At 40.1% G+C, this 26,702-nt stretch overlaps 1 protein-coding gene across 1 annotated transcript; it reads left to right on the top strand.

Annotated features, from left to right (window-relative positions):
* The first annotated feature begins 564 nt into the window (after positions 1-564).
* Positions 565-25,310, top strand: pinx1 (PIN2 (TERF1) interacting telomerase inhibitor 1). The gene is made up of 7 exons (XM_061052176.1): positions 565-647; positions 2,187-2,296; positions 2,382-2,474; positions 2,972-3,053; positions 3,447-3,542; positions 8,572-8,654; positions 23,152-25,310. Exons 1-7 carry the CDS (start codon positions 629-631, stop codon positions 24,070-24,072), a joined length of 1,404 nt encoding a protein of 467 aa, XP_060908159.1. The 5' UTR covers positions 565-628; the 3' UTR covers positions 24,073-25,310.
* The last annotated feature ends 1,392 nt before the right edge of the window (positions 25,311-26,702 follow it).

The following is a 26,702-nucleotide window of genomic DNA, read 5'->3' as shown; positions in this document are numbered from 1 at the left end:
AACTGTGAAAAATATCTTCTTAGCTACAACCTCTCACAACTATGACCCTGCCTTCATTACATAATATATTTTAAAAATATATGCAATTTCTGTATTTATTTTTCATCAATTCATCAGTATCAAACTTAGTACAGTCGGGATGAAGTGTGGGGTTCATTGAACTACAGTGACCCTGCACGTTTACACGTTTTCATGCTTTAGTAGTGTGGCTATATGGCGCCCTCTGTTGACGATTATAATTAATTTTCATTTATTTTTGTACATTTATTTTTAGAAATTAATTTAAAAAAAAACATGCAAACAAAACAAACAAGAATGACAGCATACTTTATGTATGTACAATTTTTTTTTTCATTCTGATCTAGTCCATCTTCGAAAAAGGATGTAGGATGAAGTGAAAAAACGTACCCAGTCCTACCCCTTTTTGTCTTTTAAGCTTTCTAAATTAATCCATGGCCGAAGCTTTCAAAGTAAAGTCAAATAATACAGCTAAGACGCTAAGTTTAATTTCGCAAAACATTTTAAAAGCGACTATTTACAATTAAAAAACATTGTTGTTACATTTTGCTATCAGGCACTTTTTTGGAAACCCGACTCGACTTCCGTCAAGCTGTTTAAGGACCCCAGGATGTCCATGCTTGCTGAACGTGAGTACATTTCTTGTTTTTATTTTCTACATATTTCCTGTTAATAGTAAACATTAGCGCGTGAATTTGTGTGTATTGGCTTCGCAAAAGAACCCCACGACCATCTGTTAAGAGACTTTCTCCTGATAATATCCAGAAATGTGTACTTTTTAAAGTCTTCGGTCAGCTAGCAGTAGCATTGCCATTAGCTCTGGCAGTCGGTAAACACGTGTCGTTGCTGTCTTTGACTTGACAGTAGTTTACTTTTACCTTCCTGTTTTTCCCAAAATGTCAGAATATATTTTATCCAATGACAGTCTCCTTTCATAAACTATTCTAAGATTAGATGAACTGAAGTTGGACTGTAAAACAACATTTACAGGCTCAACTCTTCAAAAACAGACTAGTGTGTGCATGTCTAGGTTTGTCTCCTGTGCTTCGTGGTTCCTGTTGTGTGTTTACATCCAAATGACAAGTAACTGGTTATTATTCTGGACTTTTTATTTAGCAAACTAATATACTTTGTGTGTCGGGTCTGCTGACTATTTAACCACATTTTAATAAACAGCATTTGACAACCAAGCGATTAACAATAAACATATTGAGTTCGGCCTTGTTGTTTCCCAGATCATATATTTTAACAGCTCACACTGAGTCAGTAAAGAAAGAGTGCATCAGCCTTTGTGCCTGGACCTGTTTACCTGCTGTAATTGTTCTGTAGTCTACCTGAGGGTGGCATCAGAGGATCATTTTTAAGTGAATCAATCACCTGTAGAAATTTGGCTATTTAGAATAAGAGTTAAAATAATATGATTGTTAAAATTCCATTCAAGTTTTTGCCGTGTAGATATTAAGTAATGATATTGATACACATTCTCGTGTAGTTTTGGTAGAGACATTTAAAAGTTGGAGAAATGTACATATTCTGTGGTATATGTTTATAACTATACACACACACTGTAACACTGTTTGAAGATAAGATGTTCAGAAAATATAGCATATAATTGTTTCACTTCTCCAAGTTTCAAATTTCACCACCGAAGCTCCACGGTGCACCTTTTAAGATTGGTGTGCTTATTTTTTTTTTTAGATCATAGCTGTGATAAAATGGTTGGTTCCTATAAGTAGAGGCAGGATTATCTTTGTGGCTACTAACAATAACAATGGAGACTGAAAACTTGATAAGAGAGGGCTGCCCTTATACTTTACTGATTGGGTTATGACAGCTTAAGTGAATTGCTGTGAAAACCAAAGGGCAGACATTTAAGCCCCATTAATTTTTAAAAAAGAAAAAGAAAAGATCATCCATCTCTGTATTCCACTTTGGAGTCATATGTCAACTTGTTAAAAATCACCCAAATACTGCAGTTTGTACAACTTCTAGCCGAGAAATATTATTAATGGATACGTTTCACAAGACTTTAAATGATCTGTATTTAATAACCAAATTGCAGGCTAAATCTGATATCTGTGTCTGCACAGAAGATCTTGAGTAAACTACTGCAACACATATAAATGTAATGTTACTGTTATGTGACGACCCTGCTGCTCTCTATCCAGCCAAGAGGAAACAAAAGTGGTCTGTGGACCCCAGGAACAGCGCCTGGAGCAAGGATGACTCCAAGTTTGGCCAAAAGATGCTGGAGCGTATGGGGTGGTCAAAGGGCAAGGTAAGGGTTGAACCTCATCTCTTGATATCCCAACAATCCATGATCCACGTCTGTGTCATGATATGTTTTCTCTTCTCATATTCAGGGCCTTGGAAGAAGTGAGCAAGGCTCCACTGACCACATCAAAGTGAAAGTTAAAAACAACAACTATGGTCTTGGAACTAGTGCCAGCTATGAGGTGAGCGCACATCCCTGTCAGATAATTAGTGAAGTTTTGATTTATTTCCCAAAAAGAAAATTTGAAATTCAAGATGATCAACAAAGTTATTATTTACAAACATCAGTTATTTGTAGATGTTGTCCATTAATATTTGTGTCAGCTATTAGGCGACAAGTTGTTTCACAATTTTGTTGTTAAAAGAATGATAGAAATATACATTTGGAGGGCATTTGGAAAAAGGTAATTAAATAACTAAAAAATACAAATCTGTTATAATGAGCCTGAGAACTTAAGTCGACTTACACCTTCATCCAAAACATTAGGTTGAAAGTTTCACAGCGGCCCTTCAAATGTATCTCCATATATATTTCTTCTATATAAGCGTCCTTGGGTTTCTATATAAATCCATGTTATTATTATTATTGTTCTAAAATTGACTGAGACTTTAAAAAGATGTCATTATCAAACAGATGTGTTCTTCAGTTCTGTTGTGTTGAGATGTGATGTGTTGACAGGATAACTGGATTGCCCACCAAGATGATTTCAATGAGCTCCTCGCTCAGCTGAACAACTGCCATGGTCAAAACAACACCACTGGTATGTACAGACATTTGTTCTGTGTGTCTTTTACACTGTTCCAAACATGTTAAGACAAATGTGTTATCTTTTATAGAATGGTATTGTGTCCTTTAAACGGTATCACAACAAATCAACCCTAACCCTGATATTAAAGAAAATATCTTCATTGTGAAATTTGACCACCAAGCTTCATCAAAGTGCAGCGTTCTCTGGTTGGTTGATTCTTCTATTGGTCAGTAGAGGGGGCTGCACTGCAATGTTCCGATTCAGCGGCTGTCATACAATAAGCATCTTCATTAACGCTGGTCTCATAGAAAACGGTTATATCTGAGTCTGTAAAGAGGTGTGAAGCATCTTATCTTTGTAACTAAGTGACCAATTTTTTATTTCTAATTACACTTTCTTCATCAGTTAAAGAGCCGCCATCAGAGGAGCAGAAAGGATTCAGCCTGGAAGCAAAGTCCAAAACATCCAAAAAGAGGGTCCATTACATGAAGTTCACTAAAGGTGGGTTTATGTTTTTGGCAGCCAACAGTTCTTTACAGCGAATAAAATTGGCCGAGTGTGGTGATAATCATGCGCATTGTGCTTTTGCTTTTCCATTTTTCCAATTTTTTCCAACAGAAAACACGACACGGGGCAGGGGATTTAATTTTTGCAAGGTTCAGGGTTACAAAGAAAGACATGCTTCAAGAGTATAAGATGCAAATTATATTGCAAATGATAAAATTCCAAATCCATTTAAGCAATCACCATGCATGGTAATATTCTAACATATAACCAACTGCATACAGCTCTGGTATTAGAAGTGGAGGAAATCTCTTTCTAATGTGTGTCCATGTGTTTGAATGACCTTGTGTCAGGATATGTCTGTATTTATTATGCTAGGCACCTTTTGCATGAACAACTCACGCATGGGCCTTCTTCTTTGAAGTGTTGAGCCTTTCATACAGTACGAGCAGACGGACGGACGGACAGCCTCCCTATGAGTGTTTGGATCAGAAGACAGATGCTGATCAGAGGATCTGTCAGCCTGTGCTGGGTCAGTTGACCCGGTCAGTGCCAGGGCAGGTTATTAATAACTCTTCCTTCTACTTTCATTACTTCTTTAGACGTCAGGAAGCCGAGATTTGCTGGTCAAGGCCAAAACCCTGATAACGAAGGAGGAATTTAGTGTTCAGGACCACTGGATCCAGATGAATAACCAAAAAGCTCATATTTTACTGCTGATATACTGTAGTTTAGAAGCAGTGTAGTTGAGTGATTAAAAGCACACATTTGATTGTTAGAGTATTTATAGGTCATCTGGCTTATATTAGACTTGAATTTCATCCTTTGGACTTGCCATACGCAGCTTAATACATTTATTTAAACTTATTACTAATACAGCATTTGGAAAGTCGTTTTCTTTTGTTTGTTTTTTTTAAAGGAAGTTTTGCAACTTCATAAATGATTAACATGTGTCTAAGTAATAAACCCATAATATATTTTGTGTTGGGGTTCAAATGTACCTCTCCAAGCCTGCATACATGGGAAAATCATCATGTCTCAACTTTTGCCTCACCTGGAACAGACTTCGACATTTTTTACGTCATTCAATAGCAACTTCCCTTTTCCTGTTTGGGGCATCTGGCATGTCCATTTACTGGCCCCCCAAAAATAACACCTCCCAGTGGCTGTGCGACCCATTAGATGACCCTTTCTGATAACAGTGTCCTCGGGCTCTACCCCAGCTCCTCTCACTCTGTTTTTGTGAGCTTAAATTGGCAGGAGCCAGAAAGAGACACAGTCCCTGATGGATGAGACACACCTCACTACGCATTTAAGACACAAAGTATGGACATGAGGGCTGTGATGATAACTCCTTCCTGCCCTCTGTGTTTATAGTTTACTGAAGCCTTACAACTTCAGTATAACAGCACATTTTTGCTCAAGTTAAAACTTTGTTTTGGCTGCGTTTCAGATCATTTAAGTGCTTTTAGATGTAAATCACACTTAACTTTGTTTGATATTGTTGTCAGGAACTTTTACTACAATTGCTTTGGAAAGTTGGATTTGTTTGCCTGCAAAGGAGTTTTGTAAAGTTAATTAATAATTGTAGATGTTTTGCTTTAAACTTATTGAGGATAAATCATCCAGGGGCTGCTGTGGATCAGTGGCAGAGTTAGGTGTCTCTATTAGTACAGTTTTCTTTGCAGTGAATTTGTCAAAATGTGTCAAAGTCCTTGAGTGAATCATAATTCTGACCGTGTTTTGGGCATCCCAATAGTGACACGAACTGACATGAAAAGCTACACCTCATCTTGGACTGCTCCGTCCTTGAATATCTAACAGCCTTTCCTAACAGCACATTGTGAGCGTCAGCGTCAAAATCAGCTTGATTCTATTTTTTTCCTCCTGTAGTGTCCCCACTGCCCGTGAGCGAGGCAGCCCGCGAGTCACACAGGTTTTACTCTGACGCCCCGTTTCTGTTTTCCTCTCTGTCACTTGCATAGCTGAACAAGGAACGGCGAAGGAGGGGGCTCTACAAGGCAGTGACACTCGGTTTTTTTCACGTTAGCTTGTTTTACGGTGCATTTAAAGATTTTCTAAATCCAAATGAATAATATCCACATCCGGCAATGAAATGTTGTGAAAAACGTTTTCTCTCGGCTCAACGCGAGCCGTTTATTGATGAGCCTCTGAGTGTTTTGATTTGAGCCAACAGATTGTCAATATAAAGCCCTACTTTTTTCACCATTGAATACACAAGCAAATATGTTCTACTGTATGGAAGGGGAAACTGAAATTCATAGAGAATAGAAGTACATATTTAATGGATGCGGTGTGGACAGCCAGCGTGTGATCACGCACGATGCGACACAATATCTAACGGTCGTGTGCTCTTAGGACCGGTGTAACAACACCGCTCCTTTTATCCCACAAACAGCCTCATCACCCCTTAAAAACTGCAGCACAAAATACCTTCTTGAGTCGTTTCAGCAGCCATGTTGTCTGGTGTACATCTGTGAAAGTGCTGTATGTGTGTGTTGACTGGGAACTTGAGCCTCTTTTGCCCTCTTTGCATTTGGACCTCTTGTACCTCTTGGGTCGTGAACTAATAAGATCTGATCCAACCGGACTTTAAGTTCTAATCCATTTGAACAGATCCCTTTCCATCATCACCAGCAGCTGCTTAAAGGTCAGGGGCAGCTAGGAAGAGGGTAGCATCTGATGCTGTTTGCTGCTTTAGAGTATATGCTATCCACCTTTTCTCTCTTTTTTTTTTCAGACTGTTTAAGATGATAGAGGGGCAGTTTAGGTGGGCATGTTTTCACTGGAATATAATCTTAGGACAGTGTGTGATGGTGTTGTATTTGGCAACATGACAGCCCTATAACCTGTTTGTCTTCTCGTTGTCACGCAGCAGAGCTGGCACTTTTTGTCTGAACTTAATTGGAAACCTAAGAATCAGTGCTCCGCCTGCCTTCAGTTTTCTGACAGGCTTTATCTTTGCAAACTGTCAGCTCTGAAATATTTTAATTTGGAAAATGTTTGGGTCTTTTTGAAAGTGGTGGGCAAAACAAGAAGTTTTTTTTTTTCCTCAACAATTTTTTCATCTTCTCCTTCTGTTGACATTGCCTTTCTGTGTCCAGCTTGTGGTCTGGATTGACATGGGCAACCGAGGAGTTACCTGGAAACATGTATCCTGCCACGCCTGTTTGCAGGCTGCCACTGGCTGCTTGGGAGCATGCGTTCCTCCCTGTGAAGCTGTTGCCAAGTTAAGGCTCAGTAATAGATTTAGTGTTGCTAAGCTCGTTACATGAGAGTTTAAACAAGTCAGGTACTCCTTTCATAACGCTGGGTGTGAAGAGTGCAGGCAAAGGTGAACCTTAGAGTTCTGCAGTAAATGAACTTGTTTCATTTATGTGCCAAATATTGCAAGAGGCTTTAGAATTAAATGATTTAACTGGTTATTAGCTCTGAGCATTTTTGCTTGAATCGTGGTCAAGTCAATATCAATATCCTCATGGATTGATTGTTTAATTGTCATTAATATCAGCTACATTGAAATATTGCGTCAGGATTCATGGCCACGGGAGCATTTAAAGAACCTTTTGAAACATCTCAGGTCCTCCTTGTTACTCTCCTGCTTCTTTTTAATCAATATCTCGTTCATGCCGGCTCCCTCACTGCCAGCGCTGAGGATTGATGGCCTTTGTTTGTGGGGAAAGGCACCAGAATCTCCGCTGCGTAGGTCCGGAGCCCACAGCATAAACCAGTAACCCAGTTTTAATTGCTGCCGCTATCTATCGCCTGTCACTGAAGCAAGGGTGGCTGATGCAGAATTTAACCACAGCTCCGTCTGATGCTATGTGTGGTTGGCTTTGGTGAGGCTCTCAGATAATCTTCTATATTTAAGTAAAGAATTTCAGAAACAATAACATTTAGTTTGTTTTCAAATTAAAATGTGATATCTATTAATATGTTTATTTTCTCTAGAGAATCTCCAAGATTTTAGTTTTCACTAGTAATTATCAGTACTGACAGTTGTTGCCATTTCAACCGTGTCCTTGGAAACCAGTGTGTATTCACTAACACTTTCCACCACATGTGAGGCTCATGGTATCCAGACACCTTTTTGAAGGTTTATGGGAAAGTGGTGTTAGGCTCCCTTTTATCACAATCCTGGTTTTTGCACTTTCACCCGAAGGCCTGAGAATTCTGACAGGTACTTCCTCTCACAAACAGAGGAAAGGTCAGTTTGGACATAATTTTACATTTGACCTTAAGTTCACTGCTTAACAAACACCACAACCACCCCCTCCTCCTCTCCCATTTGTTTTAATTTTCAACATACTTTCTTGGTTTATTTCTTAGACCTGCCTGTGCAGCGACTTTCAAAGCCAAGAGCAGGGAAGATAGAGGTTTAAAAGCAATAAATAACCAAATGTTATCAGAGCCGCGCTGAAGGAAGAGGATGCAGCTGTACGAACAGGACCCAGGCTCGAGACGGGCCACTGTGTGCTTCAAGAGTCTTTGAGGCCGGCTAGAAAATGGGAATCCGGAGGCGTGGCGTGGCAGACCTTTTAGTCCGTTTATTTGTCTTTGCCGTTTTATCCTAGGAGCAAGACTCAAACCTCCCTTTTCTTTTACTCCATACACCTTCACCCCTTATCCTCTACCCCAACACACACACGCACGCACGCACGCACGCACACACACACACACACACACACACACACAGACAGGATTCCTGGTCAAAACATTTCTCCATAAGTTTTGTTTATATAAAATTGACTGTAGTTATTTTGTTTCTTGTGTTGGACAATGATTGTTTTAAAGACGGTCCCTTGGAATAATTTTTGGTCACTTTTTGGTAAATTTTCAAAAGAAAAACAGCCATTAGTGCGACAAAGTAATGACTCTTTGTTTGGTGGATTTCTGTTTTTATTTGATCTTTTTTGAATTAGCATTTATTTCACTTGGTTGTCGTTATTGCTTGGTTTTAAAAATAATGTTGTTGTTGTTTTTTGGTTTTGTTTGCCTCTTTTAGGAAAGGATCTGTCCTCCCGTACAGAAACAGACCTTAACTGTATCTTTGGGAAGAGAGGAAGAGCTGCCAAAGAACAAGAGCAGGTATGAGACCTCTAGTTTCTTTACATCATCAATCAAAAAAAAATCTTCTTTTCAAATTTTCATGAGCCAAACAGCTTATACATTTACTAAATTAAAAAGAAAAACAAATGGAAATTTGACATAGGTTATGTAGATCACTCTTCACTACTTTTTTTTGCTGGCCATAATTATTGTCCTAAAAAATATGGAGACGGATCAAAAGATCCTGATATCATCCAAAATGAAAAGTAGGCATGTAAAAAAATAAATAAAGTGAAACTAATCTCCATATTTCCAGAGTGTTCACTTCATAGACAGAATCTTTGTTGATCCTTCTTTCACAGGCAGATTTTATAATCACACTCACTGTGCTCTAGGACCTGCTAGTCTAGTAATATATTATCACGAGTTAAACAAATATCCGTCATACCAAATCAGGGTGGATATTCAGTGAAACATTGCTTTGATAGACTGAGATAAAGGCACGGTGATCTGTAATCACCCAGTCAATGTCAAGTTTGCGCAGGGGTGGAGGCAACACTCCTCTGGCCAGGTGGCTTGAGCTTATCGCACTTGTGGTAGTAATTAAGGATGACCACTGGTGCTGACGCCTCCATCAGTAGCTGCAGTATCATGTGACCCTGTTGCTCCTATAGGGCTCCTACAGTCCCGAACAGCCTGTGGCCTTAGATTAGCCATGTCACAGCGTGCAGCCTTGACAACGCCAACAGGCCACTGTTGGTGGGAAGAGCACCTAAATCCAGTTAAAGGATTTGTACTCTTACCCTTTCCTCCTCTCTTTGCACTTCTTCTCTGCTGTTCCGGTGTCTTGGAGCGGCCACATCAGGTAGTTGGGATGCCACCGGGCATTATTAAGGGCAAATCCAAATTGGGGTGAGATGTGCAGAAACTTGATATGATGACACATGCAGTTAAGTTCTCCTTTTTCGCTTTTGGCATCAGTGGTCGGTCACTTCAAATGGCAATGTGCCATTTGGCGTTATACTGCCTCTCATGCTTTTGTAGCTTACAGGCCCAGGCAGGTGAAAACTGTATTTCAGGTCAACCTAGTTCTTTTGCTTACTTATCCCAAACAAAACCTTCCAAAGTCAAAGTATGTGTATTAAGTCACTGCATTTTATTTGCTTTTGCAATAAGATGTGGGGCGTGTGGATGGGATCGATTCATACAACCAATTGTTGTAAATCAGGTGAAATACTGTCAAATATGGAGAACCATTTATCCTTAACATCTACTTTGGAATTATGTAGACATGAAAATAAAATAAATGAAACACTAGGCGTATAGTATTACAATTTAAAAAAACTCCTTTTATATAACGGTTGTTTTTGGTGTCACAAGTTTTGCTGATCCCACACAGATCCGGCAGGACAGTGATAAATGCAGCGTCTGGACTTTGAGACACAGAAAAACCTCTTGCTGGCTTCCTCGGTTTATCTCAAGCATTAAGCTTGAAGGAATTGGCATCTTGAAATCCATAAATTGCGCGAAAAAAACCCTTCTCTATACCCCCCAAAGGTGCTGAGCCATAACATCACAATGGCTACTGCTGCTTCCCAGCTGATTAACATTGGAAATGCAGGCAATACACACCATCATTTTCTCCCTAATCGTTTGGTTATGGGTTGTTATTTTTCAGCCAGGAGGGACACCATTGAGCGTATCGAAAACACTGAACACAATCACAATGGCTTCCCATGAGGCCTTGTGCTGAAGCCCAGCATCATCTAAGGTTGCTGGGAAGAGGTAAAGAGGGTGATGGACCAATCAAGCTCTAGGCATTGTGCAGGATCTCCTGTGAGTGTGTGTGTGTGTGACACTGGCAGTGACCCTCTGTGCACCCTGAACTGTGCTTACCGTACAGTTATAGCACAATCCCACTTAACAAGATGCACACATGCAATCATCTCAATACCCCAAAGAGCTGTATTCTTAACCAGGGGCTAGCTCTACATTGGGGGCTTTACATGGGTGTACACATGTCCCGTTATCACATATCTGCATCCTGGCAAGGTTAGGCCGGGAGACTTGACCAAATCTGGAGCGGTTCCTCCTGAACCGCCCTCCTTCCCACTCATGAATCTTCCACCACCCACTGCTGTCTCTCCAGCCTCCCTTCCACTGGTCCCCCCCTCTGCTGGGGTTTTCCTTCCTCAGCAGTGATGTGCTTCCTGCTCGCCTCTTATCGCTGCTCACAACGCTCCCTGAAACCCAGACAGGCAGAAAACACACACACTCATACTTCTGTCCTACATGCCTCTTTGCATCAAAGGCAGCTCTAGATGGTAAAGAGCATATCAGTACATGTGAAATATTATCAACCCCCTAATTATATGCCATTTAATCTCATCCATTGTTATGTTTTACCTGAACTACTGTCCTGTGTAGACCTCTTTTCCAAACTTCAGCTTTGTTGCAGGTGGAGATTCCCCCTCTAAGTAAACATTCCAACGGGAAAACATAATATAGGGTACATCATTTACACAAGAATGTCTTGAGTTGAAACTAAAATCTATGACAGCTTTGAATATCTTTGTTTCATATCAATATAAAGAATCCAACCACTATTAAGCAATGAACGCAAACAAGCTTATTTTAAAAACATTTTTAGATTTTAATCAAAGTTGGGGCTCTGTAAAAGTTAAGCCAAGATAAGACGGAGGGATCTGAGAAAACGCTTTTTCTTCAGTCCAGCTCGTCAAAGGAACTGGAAGCGCCTGTAGCTTACAAAGATGCATCTATACTCAGGAGTGACATGACTAACCTAAGCCTAGCCGCAACCTCTGTATGTGTAACAACAACCTCTGTCACAGGGCTGTGCTGAATCACTGTACATCATAAGTTTACATGGTTTAGAAACAGCACTACACCTGATATTCACTATAAGGAGTTCAATTAGGAAAGAAAACATGCAACCTACTGAGTGAGAAGCAGGGACGATGGTTATGCACTGAAACAGGAACAGCTCCTGATGATCTAAGAGGCATGAGGAAGAGCGTAGAGTAAAGGACCCTGAAAAACAATATACAATATACAATTATCTTTAAAAAGCACTAAATACTGAGTGAGTCACAAATGTATCATAACATAGGGTTAGTTGTCTTTCAAGTAAAATATTCCACGATAGGAGTTAAGGGTATTGTTCCTGCAAATGTAGTTGAACCCTTTCAGGCGATCTCATACTTCAGTACATGTTGGATATAATCAAAGGAGAGAAAATAAGCACCTTGACTATCTGTGCTACTTGTGCAACAGTATAGCACATTGGCCGTAGATGTTCTGCCATTTAGTCGTGTTTTATTGCTAATGCTGAATACACAGTTTAAGATCATATTCAATCTTGAAATGATAAATTCCATGCTCTGCTCACAATTGACCGATTATTATTTAATTGTTAAAAAAGCAAATCAAAGTGTTCATTTTACAACTCATTTTACAACTCCTTCCTTTTTTCCTCTATAATGCAGTATTAAGTACCAGCATTTACATCCATTATGTATTACTTTAGGACACATATGCACACATAAACATCTTTCGTGTGTCTTCTCTATTAGGTACACCTGTTCATCCTTGCGCTATCTAGTTCCATCAGCTTCTCAATATAATGCTGACCAGTTCAATACCACAACTACCTTTGTCCTCAGTATTAAGCATGTTTTTGTATTTCCATCTATGTCAACAAAACACATCACAGTAGGATATCATTTGAAATGTTGTATTTTATTGCTATAGATATTTCAGGTGAACTTAATAAAGTGTAATGAATTGATAAATCCTCCCTTCACATACTGGCTAGTAAGTTTTAACAGTAGTGTTATGGTTGTTAAATACAGAAAATTATCTACAGACAAATAAATGACCACCATTTCACCTCCAACCTCAATCCACCTCACCCTGTCTCCACCTGAAAATGTATGCTTCAAACCATTATTTACACTCCCTGACCAGTGGTGGTTATCAGGTGGTAGTGGAGCACCTGTCCATCTATACGGCTCTCTGTTATCCATCACCCATCCCACGCTCTCAGCCCCCCTCCGTCTCCGGCCTCCTCCTGTGCCCCTCGACACAATTACTCACAGCATGACAAACGACAGGCCCTCTCAGCCGACATATCAAAAAGCCCCGGCCACTTCTAAATGAAGGCACTTTGGCAGCCCCGTGCTCCCTGTGCTTATCGGCGGGCGAGCAGTGCCCCTGGCCGTCCTGCGTCCCCCTCTCCTCCCCCTGCTCCTCCACCGCCGTGCCCTCCTCAGGGGGTTTAGTTAAGGGAGCCACATGGAGGGCCAGCCCGGCTTGATTTATCTACCTTGCCCCTCTGCCCGGCCACTCAGGCAGGCTGAAAGAGCCGACGAGGCTCCAACGGGCCTCTGCTCGAAAGCTCGGCATTAGCTGAAATAAACCATTCTGCCGCCCAGTGAAAAATGTCCTCTGATTGGCTAATTAATCAGTCAAAGGGGAGCGACGCGGCTTGTGACTTGAGGGACCCAAGCGGGCGACCGCAGAGGGCCTGCTGATAAATAGACTCCCCGCCGATTCATACATCAACAAAAGTTAGTCATTTTTTAAAGCCGCTAGCTCCGATGAAAGGTGGAAACAAACCGTAGCTGTATTTCTCCACCTATGTTTCCTTCTACATTTCCTTTTTGGGCTGTTTGTGTAATTTAAAGAAGACACAATTCTTTTGTACCCTTTTTCAATTTCTAAAGGTCCATTGCAAAACAGTTTTCCTGATCTTAGTCTTAGCTTATCTTTTTTTTTTTTTTTCATTTTGTTTCAGAAACCTGTTTTGTAAAGACTCAGGAATACATTTCCTATTCATTTTACCTCAGCTTAATGCCATCACTTTTTTCATTTTACCCATTCAGCTTTTTAATCAGCACTACAAAATATTTTAATGTATGACGACTTGACAGTTTGAAACATCAATCTCTTTGAATATTTACCTGTTCATTAGTTCTTTACTCCTTTTAAGCTGTCGGGGGAAGAAAAATGGTTGAGTATAATTTGTAACGAGGATTGTTTTGACATCTGAACCCTCCAGTCAGACGGTCGGTATGGCGCACCCTTCTCCCGGGTCATCATGACCCCCAGCGGCCTCTCCCACTCCCACTCGTACTCGGGCACAAAGAGCCGAGGATCAGGCTTCATCGGGTGGCACCTGTTGCGAATGTTTCCTGCCCACGCGTCAGCCACATGAAGGATCGCACGTCAGCGGGGGGCTCCCCCCGGTACTATCATCTAAGGAATATGGGACAGGGGCAGTGCGGGTTGGGGGCTCTAGCGATTTACAGATGCGTCTACAAAGGGCTGTGAGCCGATGGGCAGAGTTGAGCGGTGAACTTTGCTTACAGCGCAGAATGTTTTTGAAAAAAATACAATTTTCTGCAACTTTACAATACGTTTCACAGGTTGATACTGAGGCCTGTGAACAGAGAAGTCAGTTTGTGTCAATGATCAAAAAACCATGCGGTAAAGTGGATAAGGCTAACAATTGTAACATTTTACTGGTCTTAAGTTGCTATAATCATGTAGGAATAGATTTTGATGCTCTTAGGGGTGGAAATCAATTAGATGTAAATTGTTTCCTGTAAGATCAGGAACAAGATTCAGTCCTGTTAAAACACTAACAGGATTTTCTGTACTCACATCCAAGTTCCGTTGCATTGTATAACTAACAATATAATTAGATAAGATTAATACAGCACCAAGGAGAACCAGAGAATGACTCTTTGGCTGAGTTGTCCATCAACTCACAGGGCTGATCTGTTGACAGGTGATGCTAGTGGAGACGTGCGTTGTTGCAGTGTGGATTGCACTCTGTATCCATGCAGGCCGCTGAGCTTATTGTTAAGATGAAGAGCTGTATTACATTCTCAGATAACATCTAATTGCCTCAAGTAAAAGCTCTTCTTTTCTTAAGCACGTTTGTTGACAGGCCCTTTTGCTTCTACCGCCGAAAATAACAAGACCCGCCAACTTACCCCCCCCCCCCCCCCCCCCCCTCCCGCTGAAGACGCTTGCACCACACGTCTACCACCTACCTCCCTGGCAGTTGTGTAGGCTGCTCCCTCCCCGCTATGCCAGCTCGCTGACATTTACAGATTAGCGCAGGACAAAAAAGAAAAAAGAGGGCGTCCGTCTCTTAGTTACTGGCCTAAAGTAGAATACATGGGGCCGGGATAATTACCGCCCGCTGAAGCTAACCGCCCAAAGATTTCAAGCCTCTCGGCTGTTTATGGCCACAGCCTCCTGTTTAATCACTGACTCTTTAATCTAATAAATCACAGCTGGGGAAAATAATCACTGTTTCTCCCCTCTGTGGGGTTATGTGGGAGTCACCCTCTGCTCTTGAGGGGGGCATTGTCGGCAAACGTTAGCAATGTTGAACAAGCACAGGGCCGTCACGCTGCATGCATAATGTTGTCTTCATTTGCTACTCATGATAAACGTTCCTGCATCTGGAACAAAGTGTAATTTTTCAAAACCCATTTTTTTGTGTTTTGTCTGAACTACACACACAAAGTCTGCCTTTAGCAAAACTAGTGCTTCGGGTAAGCTTTCATGTGTAACTGAAATGTGCTTGTAGAACATCATTTTATACTTTTTGACTTTGTTACTCTATGTAATTATTATTTATTTCGAGGACAAAGATAAATGTAGTTTTCTTCAGAGACAGGGACATTACTTTTAAAATATTGATAGTCAACCGAAGGGTTTTCTTATTTACTAGGGAATAAGGTATCCACCTGTTTTTCTGTCCACCCACATCATGCTCATGAAGGATGGGGTGCTGGACTCATGTGCTCATCAGGGAGAGACAGCTGGCTAATCAGGGCCTGATCCATAGACCCGGAGTATCGCCAAATTTATTATTGTGGCAGGACAATGAGGGCACACTCATGCAATTACAGGCCCAACCGATATTGGCTGGAAATTATCGAAAAAGGAAAACGGCAAATAATGCAAACGGGCAGTTTTTTAAGAAAATTAATGAGCAACTGCAGCTTTGTCAAATGCTAATTAACATGTTAGGTAAAAGGAGGTGACTTTATACCTTCTGAATAATTAATCAATAAGACATAACTCATAGTATTAACCAGTTTTATTTACTTAAAGTAAATCTAGATCAAGTATACTTCCTAACCACTCTCATCCAGTTTTGCAGTATAACCAGATACCTTTTTTTTTATGATTTCTCCAATATACTGCAAACTATCAAGCACACTAGGAACATATCTGTATGTCCTAGATCCTGTTTTATCAGTGCATCAGGGAACTGGTTACAAAGATATTCACTTTTTGTTGCACATTTTGCACGTCTTCTGTGTTTGTAATTACAAATGGATTATGTGCGATTAGGAATTGCTGGATTGGTGACGCTATAAATTGAGGTCACACTTATCAAGTGTGTTCTTCATTTCTTCATGTATCTGTTATTATCAGTGACTCAGTCCACAGGTCTATTGTTTGTCTTTCATTTTTAAAAAATCACGACTAATGCGCATTAGGAATTTCTGGATGCCTTGGGATTCCTTTTTTTTCTCTAACCTTAAAACACCCAACAATGAATGATCGGGTTTTGATGTGAATCAGGCAACAGAATACATCCTAATATTTAGAAAAGACATAAACAACGATTCTTTGATTTCAAACCAGAAATAAAACATACAAGGCATTTCCTGTGCCAATCTGCAGAGCGGGACAAAGGCCAATCCAGATATTAAAAAAAAAACATTTTTTAACTCGACACATCATCTAATATTCTTAAGCTACATCAAAGTATGTATGTAAGACAATTCATCCGACGAATCAGTGTTCTAGGTCGTTTAACATCACATTTTACTATCAGATCAGCACACTTCTGACCACAACAGATATGAAAAAAGTGCCAGATAGTAACCGGTAAAATCATCAACTTTTGTGGAAGTAAAACTGAAAATGTACTTTTCTCTGTAAGTCGAGTCAAAGGCGTATTAAGACAGCTTTTTAAAATCATTTTGGCAATCTAAATTGCTTTGTCGTGACTCCGTGTGCTCTGACCCCAGACAGCCATGGAAATATTAAACAGAGTTCAGTAATTGACATTGAAAGTCTGCTGCTCAGTGCTCTTAATTGAGTTGTGAAGAGAGGAGCGGCCCGCAGTCTCAACAAGTGGTGCAAACTGAGCTGTTAAAAAGATGTTCTTATCACAATAGATCTACACTTGTGCACATCTCTAGTGAGAATATACACATCTTAAGAGGCAACTACCAAAGGGTGGTATTTACATAATGCAGATCAATTCAGTTCTGTCGAAAACCTTAACTTAAAGACTTACAATGTAGGGAGGCCTACTGTTGCATACTTTAGTACTTCATTGGATTCCAGTAAAAACAAATGGATGGATTGGGCTCAGTATTAGCAGAGGCTTAGAATTGGTTAACACATCCAAAAAAAAGGCAATCATATAAGAATTGTACAAATAGGAAGGCATTAAGTTTATTTTCTTGCTCCATAAAGGTTCACGATCTACTAAGCAGTCAGTACATTAAGTGGAATTCATGAGCATTCCTGCTAATCTTGTGTCAGAAAAGTTTCACATGCACTCAGGCGAACCTTTCCCATCATCTCTCTGCTGGCTCGATTGACTCTCCTCCTGAATGTGTTGGCCTCGGTATCTAGGCACCTTGGCACACGTCTTCCTGTTGGCTTTCCGTTGGCCACATTAGCAGGGACAGATAGAACTGGAGTGTCTTGAAGGAGGCGGCCTGTTGAATGTCTTCCCACCCTCTTCTTTTCTCTGGGACCCTCTGCGGGCCCTCCCTGTGTTCCCTGCCCAGCCCCGGCCCCCGCCAGGGGAGAGAGCGGAGCAGGAAGGGCCCGATAGCCAGCCAGACCGCTCCTCCACCGAAGGAGCCTTATCTCAAAACTGCACGCAGCGCACTGAGCGCATCCTTTTCCTGGGGTTCTGGGTCCAGGAGGAGGAGGAGGAGGAGGAGGAGGAGGAGGAGGAGGAGTAGACATGGCTAGATATAGGTGTGTTCTTCAACCCTTCTGTGTTTTAGCCTGGGACTGTATTTAAAATCACTATTGAATTGTTCCAGCAATTATGTAAGCTGATTTTATCGATTATAAATTGGTCTTCTGCATATATGAAAGATTAATTTTTTAATATAGAAAAACTTTAAAGTTCGGTTTGGAATTCATAATATTTTATTAAACCAATCTAAAAAAAAACCCATCACTTTGCGCTGTATTGATCTTTTTTTAAGTCTTATGATCCTATACACCATGAGCTGTACACCTAACCAGTTTTTTATGTGAAAGTCCTGACAAAATGTAACCTAAGTAATCTTTTTTCACTGCTAGGCTTTGTACGTCCAGCTACTTTAAGGAAGTGATGTGACTATTAATTAGGAATGTAGATAAATAATTTATCAATTTTAATGATTAAACTGGATTTCCTACGCACAACCAACCTAGGTTCTCAATTGCAGGAACGATTATTAAACAAATAATCCGCTGCACACTGAAAATGACTGTACTGTGACTTCATAGTGAGTGAACTACATGTATCGCTTCTGTGCTGAGTGAACCTGAGGAAGCTGTAGCTCATGGTAAAGTTATTGTTAGTGTGCGGCAGATTATTTATTTTCTAAAACATCAATTTTATTTGATGATGTGTTATAAATAAAATGCTGTTTTTTTTAAGTGACGAACTTGAAGTTACAAGAAATTGTTATTTCATAGTTTATTTAGTGTCTGAATACAATACACAAACATAACTGTGGTCTCACAGCTGTGTTCTCATAAGTACATTAAGTATGATAAATATACATTTAGATATATCCCAACTTATCAAATGACTCTTTTTGTGACTCTTGTATTGTTAAAATTATGTAAAATTTCATCTTGAAGCTTGAGTACGGATACACTTATTTCATGGGCACATAGAAAATGAAGACTGATGGAAAACAGTCCAGATAAAATCAAGATCTGAAACATGGTTGTTTCTTAGCTACATGTTGCCCCCTCAACACTCGCAAACAAAAATCTCCAGGGCTGCCAGAAATGCTAACCGGACCTGTAGGGTTTTATCTATGTATTCTGTGTGTGTGTGTGCACCTGTGTGTGTGTGTGTGTGTGTGTGTGTGTCCAGCCTTTGCTCTGCACAGCACTTTCCCTCCTGTTGGATCAGGGTCTAATGGAGATCCCCAGGCAGTGAGGACAACTCACACACCAACTTTGAGCCATCCCCTTGATGGAGGAGATGTTTCTCTCTCAGTCACTTCTCTCTCTCTCTATCTCTCTCTCTCTCTCTCTCTCTCGCCCACCCTCTCTCCCTCTCCTGAGAGTAATTTCACAGGCAGCTCTAAAGTGGCCCCCAGCCATCTTCCCAAATCCCAGTTACACGTTGTTTGGCGCTGTCAGCTCTAAGCCCCATCTCCTCTCTCCCAAGAAGCATAGAGGATGCAATTGTGCAGTAACAGGGAGTATAGATTTTCTTTGGGAAGTTGAAAAGTTTTGTTTAATGACACCTCACTTGAAGGGGCCGTATCCCCTCTTGTTAGAAGCTAGGGTTCCTTCTAGTCAAGGTCTTTCTGCTTTGTCATTTAGCCTCAATCAGGTGCTCTAGGCCTGCGTACATCATATTACATCGTTATTGATATTTATGTATTTTTTCTTAAAATTTGGTACAATTACATGGTACAAATAGCTGTCTGCAGTGTATAGCTTTTCTTCAGTGCTGGCCCTCAATATATGGGCTGAGCTGACCCTCATCTCCTGTGGATAAAACAGTTACTACACAGATTTCCCTGCCATCTTGACTGGCCGCATCACTACCTCATGACTGCTTGCAGTGGTGCTAATGATATGTATGTGTGAATGTATAATTATCCAATTGTGATATTATCATAGTGGGCCAAGCAGTGTGTATTGGTTCGTATTGGATCGTACGTTACTGTATTTTGAGATATCCTGCCATTCCCAACCCTACTTATTTTAATACTACTACCTTTAATTTTTTATCACACTTTTATTGACAAGGTTACAAGATTAAAAAGCTTCACATAAAAAAGAAAGCCAACTAAACAATACTCACTGAATTTTAAGCCCACAAATGGAGAATTTGAAACTGGGGTGTATTTGCTGAGCAATCATTTTGAACAATACAAATCAATATATAAGTCAACTAAACACTGGATGTTTCCCTTATGGAAATATATTGACTGTGAAGAGCTTAAGACTAATAACTTGTAGGATTTAAACTGAAGCTGCTTCTTAAACAGAAATGACATTTTTACGATTTATAGATCTATATAAATACATAGATATCTGTATAAAAAGGAAATGTAAGCTCCCATGGATACCCTGCTCATTTGTAGGTCCATATTTCAGATTATCAAATCCCTTAAGACCCTTTTGGATGTACAGCCACATCATTTCCCCAGCCCATCAGTTAACTTGTCCGTCTCAATCCTGATGAGGTTCAAGCACTGTAATCTGAATTTAAAGGCTCAAAGGTCAAACTATAAGAAGAGCTGACACCACCCTTTTGTCTTCAGTTCATCTCTAATCCTTGTGGTTTAAAAAATGCCGTCCACTTCCCCATCTGAGGTAACCTGCAGAGCGACAGTATTGTTTAGTGCGATCCTCAGGAGGAGCTTCTGTATTCTTCTGGACGAATCATTATGCATTGAGTAGGCCATTAGGAAAATGAAGACGAATGGTTCGCAGGGCTGAGGTGACAAATAGTTTGTGCTGTAGAGGTAAAAATGTAGACGGTGTTGTAATTCTCAGATGTAAAGTTTGCTTGGTTTAATAATGTAGGCTAAAGGTTGTAGATAGTAGTTTGTGACACTAATTTTCCCAGAATTACCAAAACACATTTACACTATTACTCTCCATCTTTTTCATCATCATCTTCTTCTTTAGCTAATTTGGTTGAATTTGAAGTAAACTTCTAGTCTACGCACACGCCATGCAGCTCGAAGAAGAAAACCGCCAACAACCCTCAAAGTCCGGTTCGTTTGGCTAGCTTGATCGTTTCTTCAGCCAGTACGGGGAAACTAGGCCCTTGTGAATGCACCCTAACACAGTGAGAGGGGGAAAAAAAAGGACTAGTTAAGTCATTTTGTTTTCTAGCGGAAAAAAGGAGAAGCCAACTTGCTTTACATAGAAATATTTGTCCCCAGAATAGATATTAAACAAAACGTCATACTTTTAGTTGTTGCTTGGTTGTTGTTGTTTTTTTGAGGGTGAAAAGCCTGTTTGAAACAAGGTGACAGGTGAAACACAAGAAGTCTGCATTAGCTCAGAATAACAGAGCTCACACACATTATGGATTGTCAGGAGAGGAGAGATGCCTGAAAGATGTTCAAGGTGTCACTGGGTAATACAGACCAAATCTAAAGAAAGGGATTTTATGTTTGAACATCCACTGACAGCACATCAGAAAACACAAGTGTTTCTGTTGTTAATCAAATAATAGTTTCAAGGCTTTCCTTTAAAATCTCAATGATTAAAGTGTAAAAATGTGTCATTTTTATTTATTTCAAACAGGGACAATGCCTATTAATGAATATAACCATGTTACTATGCCAAATTCTAGCCATAGACTCATTTCCATCTGTGGTCCCTTGGCAAGTTGGTGGTAAAATGATATCATGATTTATGTCCAAAAAGATGAATCCAGTTAGTTAAGCCAAGATTAAGATCTTCCACTTACTTTATACCAGTGGTTCTCAAACTTCTTGGACTGCGTACCACCTCCAAAAATATTTGGCTCTCCCAGTACCACCATTATGGTAGACGTTAAAATACACTGTAGGCCTATTTCTACACACATTTTACGCAAGAGGCAAATTAATTCATAAAAATAATATTATTTATTGTTGACTGTTGGCAGCCACACTATAGGACTACTAAGGGCTAGAACTGGCAACACTGACATTGGCCCAAATCAAAAAAAGTGCAGCACAATAAAAATTACAACTTTATACCAACAACCTGTTTGAGGATATTTAGTCTCCAGTGTTTCCCACACAAAGACGACACCTGGGCCCAAGTATATTTCCGACCTGGTCTTATTTCATTTTTCATTTATTCATAAAATTGCTGTGTGTGCGAGAGAGAGAGAGAGAGCTGGGGAGAGAGCGTGTGCAGGCTCTGTGCAACCAGAGCCTCTGTATTATAAGTCTCTGTGTTCAACATAGCAAAACCCTTCTGGACTCCTGTGCATAGTTAAGACAGCAAAATAGTGCAGAATCACATCAGCTTCACAGCAAGAGAGAGAGAGGGGGTGAGCGACTGTCCATACACTCTTGTAAATGCATCACAACGGAAGCATCTCCTGGCTCCGTTTTCAAAATGTTAATGTACAGCTGCTTGCCACCGATTCTGTGCTGAACTCTAATAAATAACAGAATATCTGTTAATGTAGGCCTACAGCTGCTTTCTCTTGATTCAGTACTGAACGCCTATAAATAAAGGAATATCGAGTGGCACTTTTCAAAACGCGCAGCGTACTCCTGGTGTTTATGTCTGTGCTCGCGCGAGCATAAATTGAGAAGATTAAAGTTGTTTGTTGCAAGAACTGGATTAATTTAGAGGGGAAAACACATTTGATATAAATACAACCCAATAGATAAAAGACAGGTAAGATAAGAGTACGACAAAAGAAAAATTGGCGTTTTATGCTGAACGTTTTTTTATTTTTATATTGTGGAGATTTCTTTGCGTACCACAACAGGGAGCCTGCGTACCACCGGTGGTACGCGTACCATAGTTTGAGAACCACTGCTTCATACTATTGTCGTGTAGAAACTGTTCATCTCTTATTTTATTTGATTGAACCTTTATTTAACCAGGAGAGAAACTTGATGAGATTAAAAACTCTTTTTCAAGAGTGTCCTGGTCAAGACAGGCAGCAGCACAATATACAGAGCCACATAACATACAAACACATGCAGCTTTGAAACCACACAACTGCTTCAGACATTGGATTTGAATATTCACAATTAGTTTAATTATTATAAATAACTACCATGAAATTTTTCGAAAAGATAATTATCAGAATTTACTCCTCTTTAGTTGATCTGTCAGCACTTTTGATTTAACATTGTTGAAGGTGGTCGGACAAAAAGACATTATCAGACACTATTGTCTAACACTTGAATGTTTTACTACTGAGGAGCTTTTAAATAGTGGTGGCTGTTAAGGAGATGACAGTTCAAGGACACACAGCTGGATGTGCGTAGCGACATTTTGTGTTAAGAAGAGGATGATAAATGTCAGATGTATGTCTTATTTTAAGTCGATCCTTTAACACCTATTGTCACATCAGCATCCTATTTTGGGCTCTTTTCACTCACTTAAAATCTGCCTGCTTAATCTCTGTGTTGATTGATGGTCACTTAAAACCCCTCAGTCCACTATTGTGTCTATTTCTGTGTAGATTCTCTAAATGCGGCATGGTATCCTGACTCCTCTTGTTTTTTTGTTTTTTTTGATCTAGGAGAACAGCAGTGATTCTCAGAGCGAGACAGAGAAGACAGTCACTCTTGCGCCTTCTGAACTGGATACGGAGTCCATCACCAAGACCTTGACCAGCACCCTCACCATGCAGGAGTACTTTGCTCAGCGAATGGCTCAGCTGAAAAAGGCTCGAGGACAGGCCCAGAATACCGAACCTTCAGAAACTGAAGAGGCTAACGAAACGTCAAGTCCTTCTGATGAACCAGATCCCATCCTGGCCAGCAATGATGACTCAGAAGAGCCCAAAAAGAAAAAGAAGAAGAAGAAGAAGAGCAAAAAGTCATCGGATGAGTTGGAGGTGGAGGTAGAAAACGTTTTACCTCCCATCGTTATAGAAGACGATGAGGACCAGGAGCAGGAGCATCCAGTGAAAAGGAAGAAGAGCAAAAAGTCATCAGATGAGTTGGAGGTGGAGGTAGAAAACGTTTTACCTCCCATCGTTATAGAAGACGATGAGGACCAGGAGCAGGAGCATCCAGTGAAAAGGAAGAAGAAGAGCAAGAAGTCATCAGATGAGCTGGAGGTAGAAAACGTTTTACCTCCCATCGTTATAGAGGACGATGAGGACCAAGAGCAGGAGCATCCAGTGAAAAGGAAGAAGAGGAAATTGGTAGAAAGCGAAGAAGCTACAAATGAGACCTGTAGCGCCCCCTCTCTTGTAGAACAGAACTGTGAGGAGCTGCCTCTGTCCAAGAAGAAGAAAAAGCATCAAAAACACAGTAAAGATAGTGAGCTAACAAACAGACACGCACAAACTGAGGAGGAACCTGTAGAGTCTGTCACTGTTCACAAAAAGAAGAAGAAACACAGAGAGGACGTGGACAGTGTAGTAATAGAAAACAACGAGGAGCTTGTAGAGAAGAAATCCAAAAAGGACAAGAAAAAGAAACATCAAGAATAGGAGGATAATAATAAGTCGGCAGTTTCACCAGTCCTTCAGGCTTCAGACAAATAACTCATCTTCATGGAGTTATTGGCTTTAATATCAAAATAAAAGGTCTCATGTATATAATAGTTAATTCATGTGCTACAGTGAGGAGAAAAGGGAGGTCAGACATTTGATTACATAAAAACTTGAATCTATCCTGTGAAGTTGTTGTTTTTGTAGTATGGCGAGAAAGGATGTAGTCTTCATGTTAACATGGTGAACAAAGGTTTTGATGATAAGTCCTTGATTGGTTGATTTGGGCATGGGGAGTGAATGGTTAGAGTAAAATAGATTATTTGATTTATGTTCAGTACAACCACAAGTAATTGTGTCCTCTTGGATGCAACACTGTTGCACTGTATTATAAAATACCTGGACCTAAAGAGTTTGACATTTCCTGTATTTCCTGTATTACTCAGAGTTATACGAGAAGATCAATCCTACTCAGATGTCTGAACCATTTATATGAAGTTCAGACATAGTACATAACTTTCCACGGGAAAGGAAAAAATTTTTTTTTATAACTGTTTAATGTTCAGATAAAAAAACAAAACCTAATGTAATAATCAGAGCTAAGTCTGAAGTCTTCCAGTATCCAGTTTACATGCTAAGCTAAATGTACCAGCTGCTGGTTGCTGGCTTCATACTCTGCATACATACGAGAGGTATTGATCGCACATTCAACTCAAGGCCAGACTCTAACCTGTTAGATACTTTCCCTCTTTGTGACTCCAAAATGTCTAAAATGTATTAAAGAGTTTATCTTCTATCCATCAAGTTTTCAGCTGGCTGAATGAGAGCCGGCATGTGTCTGTCATATGACTTCATTGCTCAATTGGCACAAATTGCTAAATTCTTAAATACTAAAAAACAATCAAGTAAATCTTTTTTATGTATTGCAGTTTCTTTCCAAATATGTTTCCCCATCACAATCATCATGCATCAGCATTCTGTTTATTTAAACCAGATATTTTACTCTTATTAATGCATCAAAGTAACTCCATGCCAATTTTGATTGGCTGAAAAAAGACGCTCAGAAATGTGTCTTCTCTTCCATGATGTGTGTCTCGACAAAGCTGAACAGAAGCAATTTGATGGTGGGCATATAATCTGAAATAAGACGACACCTGTATGAGCTGTAGGATAACAAATGTTGACAATTTAACGGATGCAAAAACTATTTTTAAATAAATCAGACAGTGTTGCAGGAATGTTTTGTTTGTTGTGTTTTTTCCTCACGTCAGGTGACATGTTTGAAGAGATATTTGAAGGGTTGAGAACAGTGATCCCTTTGAGATCTCATGACGATAGTCACCCTTTCCATTACCAAATGTTGTTCACGACGTTACAGGATTTTTTTCTCTGACGCGAGAGATGAACTTCTAACAAGCCGGTCTAGTTCAGCGAAGATGGTGAGTCAAAGGAGGAAAAAGGAAACTACAGCTGTCCAGTGTCACACGTCAAAACATTGCAACCTTCCTCATCACTATTCTGGGTTTGTAAATTATGAAGACTCATTTATGTTCCTTCTATTGAGACAGCCTGACTATGACAGTAAGCACATCCAAGGTGCAGCTGTTGTCTTTTCTCTCTGTTCCCTTACATGCTTACATCACATCAGTATCAAGTTTTTATCCAGTTTTATTACAAGTCCCCTTATTTAATTTAGGAGATCACTTATAATTGCATGTTAATTAAGAGTGTAAAGAATACAAGTAGGCTACATGTTTTAGAAACTGGGTCCTTTTCTGCAATGGTTTAAGGTTACATGAAGAAGCAACATTTTATAAAGACTTGTTTGAATGAATGACCCCCCCCCCCCCCCCCCCCCATCAAAAGTCACATAATGTCAAAGTATGAAAAAAACAAAATATTCTGCCATTATCAGTTACTGACATATTTAAACATAATGATGCTGCTCCCAATGACGTAGACAAGGATACGATAAACTGTATAATGATGAGAAATAATAATAAAATTGAAAACTTTAGGTTTGGCTCGGCCCCCTAATGATCAACAATGGAATCTGTACTTGAACTGTTATTGATGTGTAAATTATGAAGAAGAAACAAAAGAAGTTATGTCACCATGGTGAAATCTGTTTCAGTCCAAACCCAAAAAAGCCCTCCTCGAGTCTCCAGCAGCCACATGTCTTTGACTCTGAAATGGTGAACAACAGCAGGCTGATACTGCGACCCACCCACACAGTGGATTACACACACAGAGCCATTACTCATTTCATGAACCCCCGACTAACACTGGTTTAATTCCATCGACTATGATGTGAAACTCGTGTCTCACACTTTGCCAGTCTGCTGTCTTACTATACACCCTCTCTCTCTGCCCCTCTGTGTGTCTGACTTTCGCTGACTTCACATCAGCGCGGCTCAAATCACAACAGCGGAGTGAGTACGGCCCAATATATCACTGATGTGTCTGCTCCGTGCACAATCTGTGGCTTCAGGTGCTGTATCCTGTTCCTGTTAGGGGGTGAGGGGGGGGGGTTAGTTACACATAAAGCTTGAGCTGACATGTCAGTTTGATGCTTAGGAAGAACTAATTCCACTTTTTATCCATCCAGCAAGAAAAAAAGTTTAAACCAC

Source organism: Labrus mixtus, chromosome 12 (genome assembly GCF_963584025.1).
Source record: "Labrus mixtus chromosome 12, fLabMix1.1, whole genome shotgun sequence".
NCBI classification, from domain to species: domain Eukaryota; kingdom Metazoa; phylum Chordata; class Actinopteri; order Labriformes; family Labridae; genus Labrus; species Labrus mixtus.
This window is presented reverse-complemented; position numbering and strand designations above follow the sequence as displayed.